Source organism: Petaurus breviceps, unplaced genomic scaffold (assembly GCF_028583685.1).
Source record: "Petaurus breviceps papuanus isolate PSGF00001 unplaced genomic scaffold, PetGlider_PUasm1.0 90510, whole genome shotgun sequence".
Taxonomy (NCBI): Eukaryota; Metazoa; Chordata; class Mammalia; order Diprotodontia; family Petauridae; genus Petaurus; species Petaurus breviceps.
The window spans coordinates 2,189,903-2,207,457 of NW_027187267.1; the positions used below are offsets into that span (position 1 = coordinate 2,189,903).

Genomic DNA, 17,555 nt, shown 5'->3' on the forward strand with positions numbered 1-17,555 from the left:
AATTCTCAGTAAAGTGTAAAGCATTAGGTATGATTTAACTGCAAGGAGTATATATGTACACAAAAATATGTGTATAAATATATATACATACTACATACATGCACATACACACATATGATATGTATATAAATATATAGGTAGATATGTGTGTAAAGTAGTACTCATATATATGCATGTGTGTATATATACTATGTATGTATATGTGTGTATATATATACATGTTACTGTGTTTCTTTTGTGCAGAGGAGTCTTTTTATGGCTTCCTTCATGTCCTTGTTCCTCAGACTATAGATAATAGGGTTAAAAAAGGGGGCAAGTACAGCAAACATGACTGCAATGGTTGTGTCCCAGAAAGGAGGGTAAGTAGCCGAAAAACGTAGATACATGAGTCCCACACTGCCAAAGAACAATAGGAAGACAGAAAGGTGACTGGCACAGGTGGAGAAAGCCTTTTGACGACCCTCTGTGGATGGTATCCTTAGGATCACAGTGATAATTCGAATGTAGGAGAGGGCAATGATTAGGGCAGTAGAAAGGATGGCCATAGCATGGATTATATCTTGCACCAGGATCATAGAGGTATCTTTGCAAGCCAAGTTAAGTACAGGGGTAAAGTCACAGAAGATCTGATGAATCTTATTGGAGCCACAGAAGGGTAGGGTGGAGATCCATGCAATCTCAGGGAGTAAGATAAGGAAGCCAAAGGCACAAGAGCCAATGTTCAACTGGGCACAGAGTCTAGGGGTCATTATGGTTGGGTATCTAAGGGGATTACAGATAGCAATGTACCTGTCAATGGCCATAGTCATCAGCAGGATACCCTCAGTGTTTCCAAGTGAATGGAAGAAATACATCTGTAGGAGGCAACCAGTGAAGGAAATGGTCTTCTTGTCACTGACCAGGTTTGAGAGCATCTTGGGGATGGTGGCTGTGGTGTACCAGATCTCTAGGAAGGAGAAGATACTGATGAAATTATACATGGGATTATGGAGCCGGGCATCCAGCCTGATAGCAATGAAAATCATCAGGTTCCCAGTAATGATGAACAGGTAGATAAGGAGCAAAGGGATGAAGAATAGGAAGCCCCCTTCCTGAAACCGAGGGAACACAGAGAAGAGAAACTCAGTCACCATTGATTGGTTCTTATACTCCATATCACGGGCAGAATCACCTGTGAAAGGAAGAAAGAACAAATACTGACTCCCCTCATCAGAAGGAGAGGTCTTTTGGTCTATTTTAAAACATAAACCAACACTGGCCCACTTCCCTTCCCCACTTCCAATTTGCTCAGTGCTTTAAATTTATAGGATTTAGAGTTGGGAGGAACCTCAAAAATTATCTTGTGCCTCTCCTTTTGCTTTTAATAAAGTGCTTTGAATATTTTGTTCTCTATTACATTCCTTCTCTGATGTCTCCTCCTAGTGTGGAGGAGATCGTAGGTTCTTAGAGGCCAGACCTCCCTCCTCTTCTTGATGCTCCCACCTCTAACTTGACATCTTCAGAAAACTGTAAGGTCTGGCAAATCTTACAAACAAAAAGGAGGTATCAAATCCAGATCTGTTAGGGCACTGTCTGTCTTCTGTCTGGTAGTAAGAATCCTTAAGGGGCTAGACACTCATTGTGGAAGGCTGGTTCCCAGGTGATGAGTTTTTTGGCCAACGACAATCATCAAACCATTTATAAAGGCTCGTTAGAGAAGTTGTAACCTACACTGGTATAGAAATCAAGACACTTAGGAAAACTTTCTAAATATAAGCAGTATCATTCTAAACATTTATAAAAGCAGAATTTCAAGGGAAGTTAAACAGGCGAGCTTCTATCTCAACAATCCAATGATTATGTGAGCTGCAGAGCAGAGAGATCATTTACCACAAGCTTTTTTCAATAGGAACAGATGTTAGTCATGGGAGGTCCAAGATGACTCACAGGGCTTTCCCCCATCTGATTAGATAGCTTCTCTAAGCTCCAATGATCCTTTGGCTGGCTATGTTTTACAGTCACAGAATCAACCAAAAACAGAGCCCTAGGATATTGCCTAACTCTATCCACCCATACAATCTGATCTGTGTCTTCTTAAAGCTTTTCTGTACCTCAGTCCCATAGAGAATATCCTCACTTCAGGGAAACTTAATTTCCTGACACAGTAGCACTCTCCATTGGCTCTAACTATCCCCCGAAACACAAAACTCACCAGTAGTTCTACTCTCATTTGTCTCTGCTAGGTACCACGAGCACATTTCTCCTCTCCTCCTTCCTTGCATCTCCAATGTCTTTGTATCTTGACAGTGGAGGATTATAGCACCTTACCAGGAAATAGTAGGATTAGGAAAATTATCTCTATTGGGGATTTTTTCCCCAGATGGCTACAATTTCAAAGATAAACAGTTCTCTTCTCACATGGAGTCTATTAGGGTGTTTATTTGCACAAAGGTAGGCTTTCCATTTATTATGTCCCCAGATCCCAATGAAGTCAGGAGTATAAATGAGGGTAAATATCCAACCCAAAGACTTTTTTTGTGGTTTCTGGCTCTGTCTTGTTCACTCACTGTCCCTTGCCTGGAAATCCTTCTTGACTGTCCATTAAGACTAACCTCAAATGCTACTTCCTACATCATGCCCCCTCTAATCAGCCTTAGTTGATAAAGTTCTTCTAACTCCACACCTTACTTAGCACTTCTCAACTCTCTTGGTGCATTTAGCACATCTTATTTTTCATTAAAATTATGTAACACTTGCCTTATCTCTCTTAGACTATAAGCCCTTGAAGTCAGGGACCTGACTATTTAATTATGTATCATTCTCTAGCACCAAGTACAGTACCCAGAACATGGTAGCTGCTTAATAAATATTTAATTTCATTTGCTTCCTGGTCATGCACCCTTGTGTAGTAGAAAGAAAAATGGATGGTAATTCAGGAGTGAGGACTTTTATAAATGCTTGGTGGAATGGTAGGATTCAATTATATCTGAGTGATAGTATTAATTATAGCTCTAATTATTTGTGTTGTTGTATTACTAATAGCCTCTCTGAACTATCAACTCATTGTTCAATTTCATACATTCATTTTGTATAAAATAAAAAGATAATACATTAAATTTAGAAGGAACCATAAAAGAAATCTAGTCCTAACTCTTTATTTTACTGATGAGGAAACTGAGGACACAGCAAGTTAAGTGAGTTGCTGTAATGGGAATGCAAATTTGGAAGATCTTCCCTGCCCCTAGGCTAAAGTGCACCTGAAGCCTGGGGTGGGAGGCTTGTTTTTCAGTAGATACTTCTTGATTGGCCAGTGAGTCAATAAGGTTGTTACATTCTCTGAGCCAGGAGAAGGCTATATAAGCCCTGATGTGTAGCTTTGTTTTGGGACTCACTTTGAGAAGTGTTCTGTGATTTGATCTGAATTCTGGGAAGCCGTTGTTGAGAGTCCCCCGGCTTTGAAAAACCCAGATGTGGAAACCCAGATGTTGACTGGGTATGGATGTAATGGTTGGACAGTTTGGAAATCTGTCTACTTGATCTGTTTCTGTCTTGATAATTCTGCCTGTATGCTTTGAAGTTCGGGGTGCTGACCTTTTTCCCCTGAACAAGGTAAACGATATATGTCTGACTGATTAAAGTAAGCTTGTTAACCCATTTTGAGTTGCTTTCCTTTAACAAAGCAGATCCAAGAACCTATATGGGCAGCAAACCCTGAGGACGTGCTTGGGGTGCCTAAGGTTGCACAAACAGTAAGCTCCAGAAATGGAATTTGGACTCATGTTCTCTGATTCCAATGCCAATGTTTGTCTCTACTATATAATAACTTTCATATAAATATATAAATCATTCTATCATAGTCTGATTCTGTCATTCCTGAAGATGTCAATATGATGGGTTATTTTTCTTTCTTTCTTTCAAGTCTTATAAAGTAAGGACCTGACTAATGGAAGCTCTAGCCTCAGAATATACTCATCTTGCTCTACCTGATGCCTATGCAAGCTGAAGAGACTGAGGAGCCTTAAAAAAGACAAGGTGACATGTAATGGAAGGACACTTCTGCCTGATATGAAGCATGTGTAGAATTTCTGTAACTCATTGCTGTCTGCTTTCCAGATGGTGAAGAGATGAATTGTTGATTGGTGGAGGAACTAGATGTCCTTTCCTCCCTAGCTTGGGGTGGGGGAGTGCTCTGGGTCTGGTAATGGGGTCAGTTTACCCCCAGAGCAGGCAATAAGAGGGTACTTTGGAGAGGGAAGTTCTGAGGAAAATGGAAAGTGTAAGGACAAAGAATTGCCTTTTTAGCAGGTCTTTGATGAAAGCAAGAGGAGTGAATTGCTGAGATTAGTTCAGGTGTAGCACTTTGGTATTGGTATGCAGAGTATAAACTTCATGTTCTTCTGCCTGGGACCTACAGCAGAGTTCTTGAGTGGGGGAGGGGGAAGAGCCAGAGATCCCTGGCACCTCCCCAGAAGAATCCCTACCCTAACAACCAAACACAAGAATTTCCAGGGTCTCATGCTGGGGAGCTGCCCAGAATTTCAGAGGTACTTCTTCTTTGGAGGAAACAACCCTGGGGCATTACATTAATGCAATTAAAAAATTATTAATCCATTACTTATTCCTCCTTTTTGTATACTGCAATATTTGTTGTTGTTTTTTTTCCTAGCATTATTATATATACAAATTTCAATACAAGAACATTTTCATGGCACAACTTTTTCTAGCTATCATTATTATTATTATTTCTTTCATTTCTTGATTATTAGTGAAAATAATTTTGTGATATAGAGGAGAAAGGTGTTAAAAATTTCTTCTGGATGTAATAAATGCTGCAAGTCTCTGAGTTGGGGAGTAATATACCTTGATCTTTCATATCCCACCTGGGTGACTGTAATGTGGTTTATGAGTACACAGACCTGTTGTTGTTTCTGTCTCTGTTTTTTTCTATTCTTTCTTGCATTTAGGTGAAGGAATATTGGCAATGATTATTACGTTGGAAGCTTCAACAGATAAATAGAGTGAGTAACCATGAGTCTGTGAGCCATAGGCTATGTCAGGTTTGGTAGCCAGATCAGAAGATGAGGAATGAATTTCCTCTGACTTGTTTAATCCAGCATAGATCAAAGACAGCCAAAAGGGTGAAAAAGTAATTAATTGTCAAATTTTGAAAAAAAAATGATGTGCCAATGCTATGTAGCAATCTTTTATGTTTGAGCCCATTTTCCCTAGGGACTGAGGTATTATAGGAGAGAAACTATCCCCATGTGCTGGAGGCAGATGTGTGTAACACTGGTTTTTGTTTTCTCTTTACAGTAATTATCCTTTCATAAAGACTAATAGATGTTAATTGGTTAGATAGTAATGGGATATTAATCACTGAATCTTAAAATTGAGAGGAAAACAGCAGAATGAGGGTTCTGACCAATAACACTGGAGAAAGATACGCTTACTATCCTTAGAGGGTACCACTAGATGGAGATAGGGAAAACCTAGTCCTGGAAACCTGATTGCTAATGTATATAGGTTGGGAGAGTAAGTCCACGTTACAACTGCATAACTTTATTCATATCTTTTCCTCTTCTGATATTTTCTTTTCCAAATATATCCTTCCTCCCTTCCTTACCCAACCAATCTTTAATGGTGATTTTTTAAAAAAGAGAAAAAGCAATTCAGAAAAACCAATTATTTCATCAATGATGATTACTAGCATATTCAATATTCTATACCCATAGCCATCTACCCCTGAAAACAGAGATCTCCATGTATGTATGTAGATATGTATACATATACATGTGCATATATATACATGTGCACATATATGTGGCTGATGAAGGAATTGATTTTATTGATATTATTATACATAATTGATTATGCATCATACAATTCTTTTTCTATAGGTCATGACCTGAAGCTGTCTATTGTGAAGGGTGAGCAGAGGGTCTCACAAATGCAATACATTTTCAAAATGTTGCACAGGTTTTGGAGATGCAAAATTACAACTTTACCAGACTGTTATCTGCTATCTTGTGCTTAATGCTTAGAGAGAGGCTATAACAAAGGTAAAGTTGTCCCCCTGTGTAGTGGGACTTCTTCCCCATTCTACCATCCAGAGTAGACAGTGGGTTGATGTTTATGCTATTCAGGACCTGTGGAGAAAGACAGAGAAAGAATCCTGCAGACATGATGATAAACAACTGCTTTGAAGGGGATCTGTTACACTATATAATTGAATGTCTCTGAATGAAAGGGATACCAGTTTGCTAAGATTTATGAAGTTTGGCAGTTTCTGAAAAGTTCCGCTCATTTCCTTAGTGATTGATTTTTTTTTCTCCATCAATGCCAGTAACAGCAGGCTTTTGGTTACTCTGGTTGGTGTAAGACACTGAGCCAGGAGGCTCAATAGTAGAAGATTACAGCTGCAGAGAAGGCATAAATATCAACCCTTTCTATATCAGTATAAACCACTCCAGAAGATAGATTGCCAAGTTGTTTCTGAATTCCCTGTAGGGAAAATTTGAGCAATGGAGCAACCTTCCCAATACTGCTACCACGATGGAAACTTTGGGGCTTTTCAAGTATGTCTTTTAATTAATTCCCTTTCAGGTTTTATACTTTGACCTCATAGATATTGATATGACAATGATCTCTCAGACGTATACCAAGGATTAGTATATACCACAGAGGACCTCAGATATTAAGGACCTCATCAGCTGCTACATGATGAGCAGGCTGAGCTTGTGCAAAGGAAGGAGAAAGTACAAAGGTAGAATCTATAATCTCATGGTATTGTTATAAGTGGGATGTGCTGATCATAAAATATCCCTATAAGTTTTATTTCCCTGAGAGCATAGCTGTGGCCCATATGTATAATTTTATCTACTCTGAGGGTAGTGTCATCAGGAGATGCATGACCATGTAAAGGTTTATCTATCTATCAATCTTTCTTTATTTTCTTCCCCTTCCTTCCTTCCTTCTCTTTCTTTTTCTTTCTTTCTTTCTTTCTTTCTTTCTTTCTTTCTTTCTTTCTTTCTTTCTTTCTTCCTTCCTTCCTTCCTTCCTTCTTTCCTTTCCTTTCCTTTCCTTTCCTTTCCTTTCCTTTCCTTTCCTTTCCTTTCCTTTCCTTTCCTTTCCTTTCCTTTCCTTTCCTTTCCTTTCCTTTCCTTTCCTTTCCTTTCCTTCCAAATGACTCTAAACAAATTGTACAGCTACAGAACCCACAAAGTGACAGAGAGAAACAAATCTCCCACTGAAGGCAGCCTGGAAGGCTCACAGAAAGGGTCTATCGCACAGGTCTGGGTGCTGAGCACAGTCTTGGGTGGGCTGCACTGGCCCAGATCTGTAGCAGCCCAGACCTGTGGCACAGACCGACTGGATCAGACTTCAGAAGACTGATTCACTGGCAGCTGTGGCATTTTCTAGACTTTTCAACCCATAAAGGCCAAAGAGAAAGTAGAAGATCAGTGGGGAACTTTGTTGGAACAGGGTAAGAGAAGACTGTGGTATGGCCCTTGCCCCTGGGGTGGCAGAGGTGGTAACCACTGAAGCTACTGCTGTGTGGCTGCCTCCTGAACTCCAGGCCTACAGATTATAGAGGGATTAAATGACCATTCAGAGGGTAATTGGATCTGGGTCGCAGTCTTGGGTGGTGGTCCTGGGGTGAGGAGCGATAGTGTGGTAGAACTTATTGAGACTGTGGAGAGGCAGTCACTCTCACAGTTCTGAGGCAGGTACATTGAAAAAGCTTTGAAAACAGATGTGCAAAACCCCAGAAATTTGGGACACAACAATCTCCCCTCTAGAAGCAAAGTTCTACTGTGGCAAAAAGCTCAAAAGTCAAGTAACTGGCTAGCAAGATGAGCAAACAGAGGAAGCAAAATCAAACTATAGAATCAGGTTTTGGTTACAGACATGATCAAAACATAGAACCAAAAGAAGACAACAAAGTAAAACTCCTGCATCAAAAGCCTCCAAGAGAAATATGAACTGGTTACAGGTCATGGAGGAGATCAAGAAGGATTTTGAAAATCAAGTAAGAGATGTAGAAGAAAAATTGGGAAGTGAAATGAGAATGGTGCAAGAAAATCTGGAAAAGCAAGTCAACAGCCTGCTAAATGAGACCCCCAAAATACTGAAGAAAATAACATCTTCAAAAAAAAGTAGAGAAAGAAACATTTTTCAGAGGGTGTGCTTTTGAGATCCTTTGTGTGAACTTAGACTGCTCATCAGGCAATAGCTGATTAGGCTTTTAAGATTTTATATCAGACAAATGCCAACATAATCCTGATTCAAGGTTTTATTGAAAATGTCTGGTAGATAAATGGTTTTTTGTTTGTTTGCTTTGTTTTCAAAGCAATTGGGGTTAAGTAACTTGCTCAAGGTTACAGGGCTGGTTATTTTTCTGTGGGTGTTAAGTATCTGAGCCCAGAACTGATCCCAGGTCTCCCGACTCTGGGGCCAGCACTCTTACTCACTGCGCCACCTGGCTGCCCCAAATATATGCTTTTTGCATCCAGGAGAACCATCATGTGAGAAAGTTTGCTCAGTTTTATCAATAGAAGGTTTGTTAGTTCATTTATTTATTCATTCAGTTACTAACTTACTCATTTGTTCATTTATTTTCTACTTATTTCTTTGTTTCTATTTCTTTAATTTTAAAAAGTTTCATTTATGATTTGTTTTTACAAACCTTTACAGATTACTACTGGTCTGTGAGAGGTCTCATATAAAAATAAAACAATTATGCAAAACTAAGCATAAAATGACTTCATCTGAAAGTTCGTGCAACATCACACATCTGCAGCAATCCCTCACCTCTCTATTTTTATATTTTTAAAAAATTAACCAAAATGAAATTTTCCTCCCCACAACTCCATTGGGGGGAAAAGAAATTCCTTTTAATAAATATGCATAGTCAAGTAAAATAAATTCCCTCATTGGCCCTATACATATGCATGCATATATGTATACATATATATGTATTTTGTAAATATATAGGTATGTGTCACACATGTGCATTTGTATATGTGTATGTCTGTATATATATATATATATACACACATGTGTATAGTTATATGTTTAAGTGTGTGTTTCTCATTCTGTACCCTAAATCCATCATTTGTCTGCCAGGAAGTGGATAAGATGCTTCATCACTGATACTCTGGACTCATGTATGAATGGTAATCATGTGGATCTCAGTTCTTATAGCCTTTAAAGTTATTTATCTTTACAGTGTTGATGCTCTTGTATAAATTGTTCTCTTGATTCTGTTCACTTCATTAATCACTTTTTAAAAGTCTTCAAAATCATTCATTACATAATATTAATTTTATAGTAACTTGTGGTTCTGCTCACTTCACTCTGCCTCAATTTGGATGTTTTCCCATGTCTCTTTGAAATTATCTTTTTCCTTTTCTTACAGTCTTCTATTAAATTCATATATTCCAGCTTATTCATCCATTCCTTGATCAAGAATTGGTATTCTTTTAGTTTCCAGTTTCTTGCTCCTACCAAAAGACCTGCTATAAATATTTTTGTACACATGGGACCTTTTCCTATTTCTTTTATCCATTTTGTTTGAAAGAAATTAATATAAAGGGTTAATGGAGTGAACATTTAAGGCCTTGATCCATACACACATTAGTTTCTATCACCTGCCCCCAATATAGCCTCTGGTTCCATTTTCTTTGAAAGGAGTCATTGAACTATAAAGTTCATGTCAAGAGATTTTGAATTATAGGCAATTGATATAAAGGTTTTAAACTTGGTATTGATGAATTGTTGCTCCTGTAGTTGATGATGGTTCCATATGATATGCTCCCTTAAATTCCCACTCCCAGGAAGGCTTATACATGTGTGCACCATAAACAACATTGTGATGTGCTTCCCATCTCTTGCAAACATTCAGAATCATATTGGATATATATATATATATATATATATATACATACATATAACAGATAATGCACCACACACCCTCACGATGGTGATCTTTAGTGGGCACATGGTCTTGTAATAGCCTTCACACAATTTTTGATCCTGGCAAGCTATTTCTTTAGACTCTGCCAAAGCTCTGTGCTGATTCAGACAGGCATCCAAATGACAAAAGGCCCCGCAGTAAACAGCTCAACTGTTCCCCATTTGGCATGTTGATGATACTGCAAAAATAGAAACAGCCTTGGTTCTGATTATGCATGAAGACTGCGTTGCACCTGTCACAGGTATAGTGTTCAGAAAGAAATTCTTTTATATCTAGGACTCCATAATACTGGTCATCAGATAATAGTTTAAAGACCAAATGTGAGTAAGGTTGTGCCCTGGTGATGAATGATGGCCACTCTTGATAGCACATTGATTGTTGCCCCTGAGTGTTCTTCCAAAAATCCATATCCATAAACCAGATCTCTTTCTGAGCTGTAAATCCTATGGTCTGGTAGGGTAGTAGGGCCTCTACCAGTTACCAAGGATTTGAATGATTGCTTTTGAGGATGAGCAAGAGTTCAGTGGCAAAGCACAAGTTAGTTCCATAACTTGTGTAATTGCTATCTACCAGATGTCACCTTTCAGAATCAATTACTATGCTACAGATGATCAATTTTAACTTTAGATCTGTTTCACCCCTTTTCTCCCTATTAGTCTGAGCCATAGTCACTGTTAATCTCAAGAGGTGATTCCTAAGAATCCTGGCATCTCTGAATCATTTTGAAATATTATATAGGAATCATTCATCGTCAAGCTTTCAAACTTTTTTTTCTTTGTGAGGATAGGAATGAATTTAACTCTGTATAACGCAACTGGATCTATAGAAAAGTTTCACTTTCAATATGCTTTGGGATTTTGTCCATGATCCACTGAATATCTATAGTGACAGACAAGGCCTGAGTAAAGGTTCTAAGTTTCTCTAGATTGACCGACCCAAATTTCTTGTCAGGTTCAATGGTCTCAAAAGACTTTATGGGTCTCTCCTATCTAATCATACTTTCAAGAAATATTTCAGAGTCCAGGGCCTTACCATCAGGTGCCTTGGACAAAGAAAGTTATTTTGGCAGTCTTGGTATCTATTGGAGATCTTGAAGAGAGACCATAAAAGCAGTCCTAATTTGCAGGGGTCATAGGCCTTAGACAGACATCTCTGATTATTACTGGGTACATTTGGATTTCTAGAGCACAATTTGATTCTATGGAGGTGAGAGAATCCATAAAGACCATTTCCTTTACAAGATGGATTTTTTTTTTGCTACTTATCACCATCAGAGGCAGGAGTATGTCTTGTGATTTTGAGGGAATTTATAAAAGGATCTCTTTTTTTAGGCTAGAAATTACCTTTGAGGCATAATCACTTAAATTAGGGACATAAACATCATTAGAGTCTCCAATCTCAAGAGGATCACTCTCATAAAAAGTACAAAAACAAAGGGAAAACCCAACCTATCTATGATTGAGAGTGTTAATTAATATGAATTTATTGTTATGGTTCTGCTTCATTAGTTTATAAAAATTCTCAAATTATTGATTTTTATAATTTTTAGGTTACAAGTCCAATAATTTTTCTAGTTCTTCTCGCTTCATTTGCACCATTTCATATAAGTTTGTCCATGTATCTGAAATTATCTATTTCCTCATTTCTTAATTACAATAATAATATGCAATCCCATTCCTATCCTACAACTGATTTGTCATTCCTCCATTGATGGGAATCACTCTAGTTTCTCACACTCACACTTTTTCATCTGCCACAAAATATATATATTTAGTTATATATTTTTTCTGTAAGTGTAAGACCTTTTCTTCTTTTTTATCTCTTTTTGATAACAGTATTACAAATTAACAACTTCGAAGGTTTTAATTAACAACTGTGATTAAGACGATGACAATTTGTTGTTTCCAGAGTTCATGTGACTAACATGCTATCCATGAAAGAAAAGTGATGGATTTAATGAATCAATAAATATTTATTAAGCAACTACTTAATGCCACACTCTAAATTCTAGGTATAAAAAAGGCAAAAAATGATCCCTGCTCTCAAGAAGCCTACAATCTAACGGGGGAGATATGCAAAAAAATATGTATGTGCATGTACATATGTTCTGAAGTGAGGAGACTGGACAGGTAGGTGGGAATTAGGTCACGAAGGGCTTTGAATATCAAACAGAGCATTTTGTACTTGATCTTAGAGGTGACAAGGAGCCATTAGAGTTTACTGAGCAGGCAGGTGACATGATCAGACTTGTGCTTTAGGTGCAGAAGGAGATACACATGTTTGTATTCATCCAATGACATAATTTGTTTTGTTTGACTACGCATATTTGTTAAAATGGAATTTATTTATTCTTTCTTTTTTTTTCCTCACTGGAGTGTGAATGAAAGGAAGAAAAAACAGATTCTTATCAATTTAAAGGAACAATTAAAAATAGAGGTATGGGAGGGATGCTACTGATTTGAAATATTGCATGGATTTTCAGATGAGGTCATTGTATTATTAGTTTTTCTTAATTATTTTATTTTGTTTCAAAAGACCTCTCAAGAAGTGTATATGTGTGTGTGGGGAAGAAAACCAATAAATGTTTTAATGTAAAATCACATTAATACAACCTTTTTTAAATTCATAAAAACAAATTAATGATTCTGGTTTATGCTGCCATTCACAAGTATAGCCAGCTTACAGCGAGCTTCAATTTCTTTTGGGATGCCCTTTCTTGCTGAACAGAGAAGCACCTTGTTCTGCATATAGGCAAGTTAATAGGCACTCAAGCATTGATAAGTACTTTCTATATGCCAGGCACTGTGCTAAGTGATATAGATACAAAGAAAGCAGGCCAAGATATGGATGGGATAAGTTGGAGAAAATTTAAGGGAAGTTTTTCAGTTGCCTAGCCATAGTTGGGAGTATGTCAGCATGCCTGCATTCTGGCACAGACTCTTAGCTCTGCTATGTGGTTATCTGAACCATGAATAATTCTTTCTGGTTCTCATTTCCAATCAGAATCATTTGTGACACACATGCAAATAGGATCTCTTCTGCCTAATCATGACATATTCTTATTCCTCATATTGTATCATTGGAAGTGTTTGTGCATGAACCAGGGCCAAACTTGCTCATTTCACCCACAAGGGATGCATTAACTCTATGAGATTGGTTAGGTGTTTCAACAGTCTCAACACATGATACCATTTTGTACCTGTTGGAATCCTCAGGACCCAGGCTTTTGGAGGAGTGCTTCAAAGACTTAAGGTCTTTCTCTACAGTTGATATTATAGTGTCTGAAACTTAAGAGAAAAGAGTTAAATGTTTTGCTAATATGTGCATAAACACATGTATTGTTAGCTTTCCATCTTCTAATGATCATCTCATTCCTGTATGCTCTCCTAGACTTCATGTTCTCTAGAAACTCATCATCCTGAAAGATGGCATCAACTCTGAAGCTCATACCTCTTCAATATCCCTTGTTCCTGGGGCCTCTTCTTTCATTGGAGAAGAGAAAGTGGAGGGTGGATATTAGAGAGCTCCTCTCAAATCCTTTAATATTTAGGGAGGACTTCGCAGGACAATAACCTCTTCATTTCCCATCCTGACCTATAGAACTTCATCATTTGCACACATACATATACATGCCCTTATTAGATACCATTCCCCTGTTTTTTAGCTTCTTTTTAGATTGTGAGCTCCTTGAAGGTAAGGACTATCTTTGGTCATTCTTTTTATCTCCAGCACTTAGCTTAGAACCTCATATATAACAAGTGCCTAATAAATGTTTACTGACTGTTTTTGAATCTATGGATTCCTTAAACAATAAGACCACCATTACTGCTGCTCTAAACTCTGTCAGCTAGCTATCACTATACCCATGATACTAGGGGGAAATCAGCAAAACTGATCAATGCTTAGAAAAAAATCAGATAGTATATACAATATGTCACATCTAGGACCCACCCTTCACCTCTGCAAAGTAGTGGGGTGGGGAGTATCTTCTCATATTTCTTCTTTGGGACAATATTTATTTTTTAAAGTAAATTTGTATTGATACCTTTTGTTTTTGTATTGTCTAGATTTCTCCAGGCATTCATCCCCTTCCCCAACAGTCATTCTATATAACAAAGACTCTTTTCTTAAAGAAAAAAGAGAAAGAAAAAAAATCAGTACAAATAATCAACAACTTGAAAAAATCCAAAAATATGTGCAATGTAGTATACGTGTGGGTCTCTGACCCAATGTGTATTCTCACAGCATTTATTTAGAGCCACATTCATTCTTTATAATTCCGCAGTATTCACTTGATTTTTTGTGTGGTTATACTTTGTGTTTACATTGTTGTAGCCACTGTTTATATTATTCTCTTATCTTTGCTTACATCATTCTACATTAATTCATGTAAATCTTTTCATGTTTCTTTATATTCATCACAATTCTTATTTCTTATAGTACAGTAATATTACTTTACGTTCATATACATTCGTACTATTTAGCTGTTTCCCATTCAATGGGCATTTTTCTTTATTCCAATTCATCAAGAACTATGTGTCATTCCCTCCACCTCATCTTAGACATCTTCCCCTACTGTGTTTTTCTTCACTGTCTCACATGAACAGGTAGTCAACTTGTCAACTTCTTCTACAGGCACTATTGATTCCATCTACTCACATCTTCTCTAGGAGACTCTCCCCACCATCATCTCCATTACTTCTCTTATCTTCAATCTCTCCCATTTGCTTCCCTACTGCCTACAATATTTTTACATCTCCATCAACTTAATTTAAAAATAAAACAAATAGTTGCCTTCTCTTTGATCATACCATCGTATATCTCTTGCCTTTTTCTCTGCTAAATTCCCTGAGAAAGCTGCTTACACATGGGACCTGACCTCTTCCTCTCTTCTCCCAGCTTATAAATCCTCTGCAATCTGGCTTCTAACTTTATCGCTCAACTTAAGCTCCTCCCTCTAGAATTACCGATGGTACCCATAATTGCCAGATCTATTCTTAAGTCTGATACTTTTTGACCTCTCTGCTGCTTTTTTTTTTTTTTTGGAGCAGAGAAGGCAAGGCAATTGGGGTTAAGTGACTTGCCCAAGGTCACACAGTTAGTAAGTGGTAAGTGTCTGAGGCTAGATTTGAACTCAAGTCTTCCTGACTTCAGGGCCAGTGCTCTATTCACTGCACCACCTAGCTGCTCCTATCTGCTGCTTTTTATGCAGTGATTCACCCTCTGCTCCAGGGTACTCTCTCCTTTCTATATTTTATTGATACTCCTCTATCTGCCTGACTATAACCCAGTCTCTTTTGCAAGATCTCATTCAAATCATTCCCACTATCTGTGGGTGACCTCCAAGGAGCCAAATTAAATGAGATTAAGGTTGAACCATTCCTCTTTGCCCTCCTGTTCTTCCTCTCCATTGTGACCATCTTCCCTTGCCTCTTCTATATGAGATAGTTTACCCCATTCTGTCTCTCCCCATCTCCTCTCATTATATTTCTCTCTCACCTCTTAATTTCACCTTTTAAGTATCATCCTTCCTATTAAATTGGTTCTGTGCCCTCTACCTATGTATGCCTGTAAACATATAGACACACATTCTCATATATATTTATACACCCATATACCCTCCTATATAGACATACATGTGTGTGTATATATATATAATATATATGTATATATATTTCTATTCCCTTCAACTATTTTCCTACTGAGAAAAGTTTCATCAGTTACAATTATCATGTTTCCATGTAAGAGTGTTAATAGATCAACTTTGATAAGTTCCTTATGATTTCTTTCCCCTGTTTACCTTCTCAGGCTTCTCTTGCTTCTTGTATCTGAATATCAAATTTTCTATTCAACTCTGGTGGACATTAGATAGCTCATCTCAAATCCTTTAACATTTAGGGAGGACTTTGCAGGACAATAACCTCTTCATTTCCCATCCTGACTATAGAACTTCATCATTTACACACATACATATACACTCCCTTCAATGAATCTGCCTTCACAACCTCTCTCTCCTGTGTGAGTGTGTGTGTGTGTGTCTGTCTGTCTCTGTGTGTGTCTGTGTGTATGGGTGTGTGGGTGTACTCACATTTCCCCTTCTCTCTACTCACACAGCCACCACCCTTTCTTAAAATACTTCTCAGAAGAATTCTTTTGAAAACTGGTCAAAGATCTCACATTTAGAGAACAAACATTTAAGTTAATGACTAGAGAGAGTTTTAGCAAATATTTGTCCCTTTTTGGGCTTCTTCTATTGCCATCAATGCAGAAGAAAAAAAGGGTCAAATAGATTTGAGCACCTGCAAGTCTTTTGTAATTCTGATATTCTTTTATCTCAACCCTGTTGGCCTTGCAACCAGGGATGTGGATCCCTAATTATTTATGATTACATGAGTTCTTACTCTCACTCATCTTTGCTTCACAAATGGTTCTTTCCCACATTCTGCAACTGAGTGTTTGTCCCATCAATCATTCAATTGAATGTAAGCTCTTGTTATTCCATACAACCTTTCAGAAACCAAATGCCTCTTTAATGGATCTTTTTATTTTCTTCAACTCTGTTCTGAATATTTCCACCAAAACAGACTCTTTCCAATGTTGAATCACCAATAATTCTAAATTCATTGGGATGAGCAACTTTTCTAGAGCAATCCTAACAATCCTAACTAAACAGTCCTGGCCACTGTATCATATTTCTCAAGGCGAAACCTGAACTTCATTCAATAAGATTCCACACCTTCCCCCATAATCTCTCTGCAAGATGGTATTATTTTTTCAATCACAGAAATTACACAATAAAGAGCATTTTCCAATTTTATATTGTTGAAGGCCAATGGCTTAAGTTAATTTGTCTTGAAATTGCAAGTTTGAAAGCTAATGATGTGAGTTAAATTGAAAGTTAAATACCAATGTACTTTGGCCCAGTAAGACCAGTCTCTGCTCCAACTGCCATCCAACAAAATGGAAGACCTCACCTGGTTTTTTGATATACTGTAGATAGTAATGTAGTATTGAGATAGTCCATTTGCTATCCATTCATAAAACTTATAATAAATTTATCTCCTCTTCTAGTCATGTAAAGTTTCGATGATGGTTTATGCCTCTGTTCTGCTTCTTTAATTTTCTCCATAAAAGCTGTCATTTGATGTCTCATGGCAGCATGGAAATGATCCTGAACTCTTATGTAAGGGTAGAGTTGATTGACTTTATAAATGGAGTCATCCTATCCCAATTAAAGTAAGTTATAAGATGCTTAAAGAATCGATCTGATGCACAGGCTTCAGAATAAATGGAAATAGTCCTTGGTACTGGATTTATATTGCATAAGAATTTTGTTTAGCTAGGTCAAAGAACTTAGTCATGCCCTAGGAGTCCTCTACAAATTATCAAATTAATATGTAAGTGTATTCATTGAAGAAATTAGAACAAAGTGGCAATTCCAGTAACAAAAAAAAAAATCTCTAAAGAGGAACCTGCTGGGAGGGAAAAGAAGGAAGGAAGAAGAGGCCTGGGCTTTACCCTTGATCTAGGTCTACTACCCACAGTCCCTTCCTCAGTCCAAAAGACTTACAAGTTTAAAAGTCTCTGGAGAACATTTTTT

General features: G+C 37.6%; 1 protein-coding gene across 1 annotated transcript; it reads right to left on the reverse strand.

The window, feature by feature from the left end:
* Positions 1-221: 221 nt before the first annotated feature.
* Positions 222-1,154, reverse strand: LOC138141928 (olfactory receptor 6K3-like). Its single transcript, XM_069062818.1, has one exon. It carries the CDS (start codon positions 1,152-1,154, stop codon positions 222-224), a length of 933 nt encoding a protein of 310 aa, XP_068918919.1.
* Positions 1,155-17,555: the final 16,401 nt, after the last annotated feature.

Coding starts and splice junctions, on each gene's coding strand:
- LOC138141928 (XM_069062818.1), bottom strand. CDS start 1,154: ATGGAGTATAAGAACCAATCAATGGTGACTGAGTTTCTCTTCTCTGTG.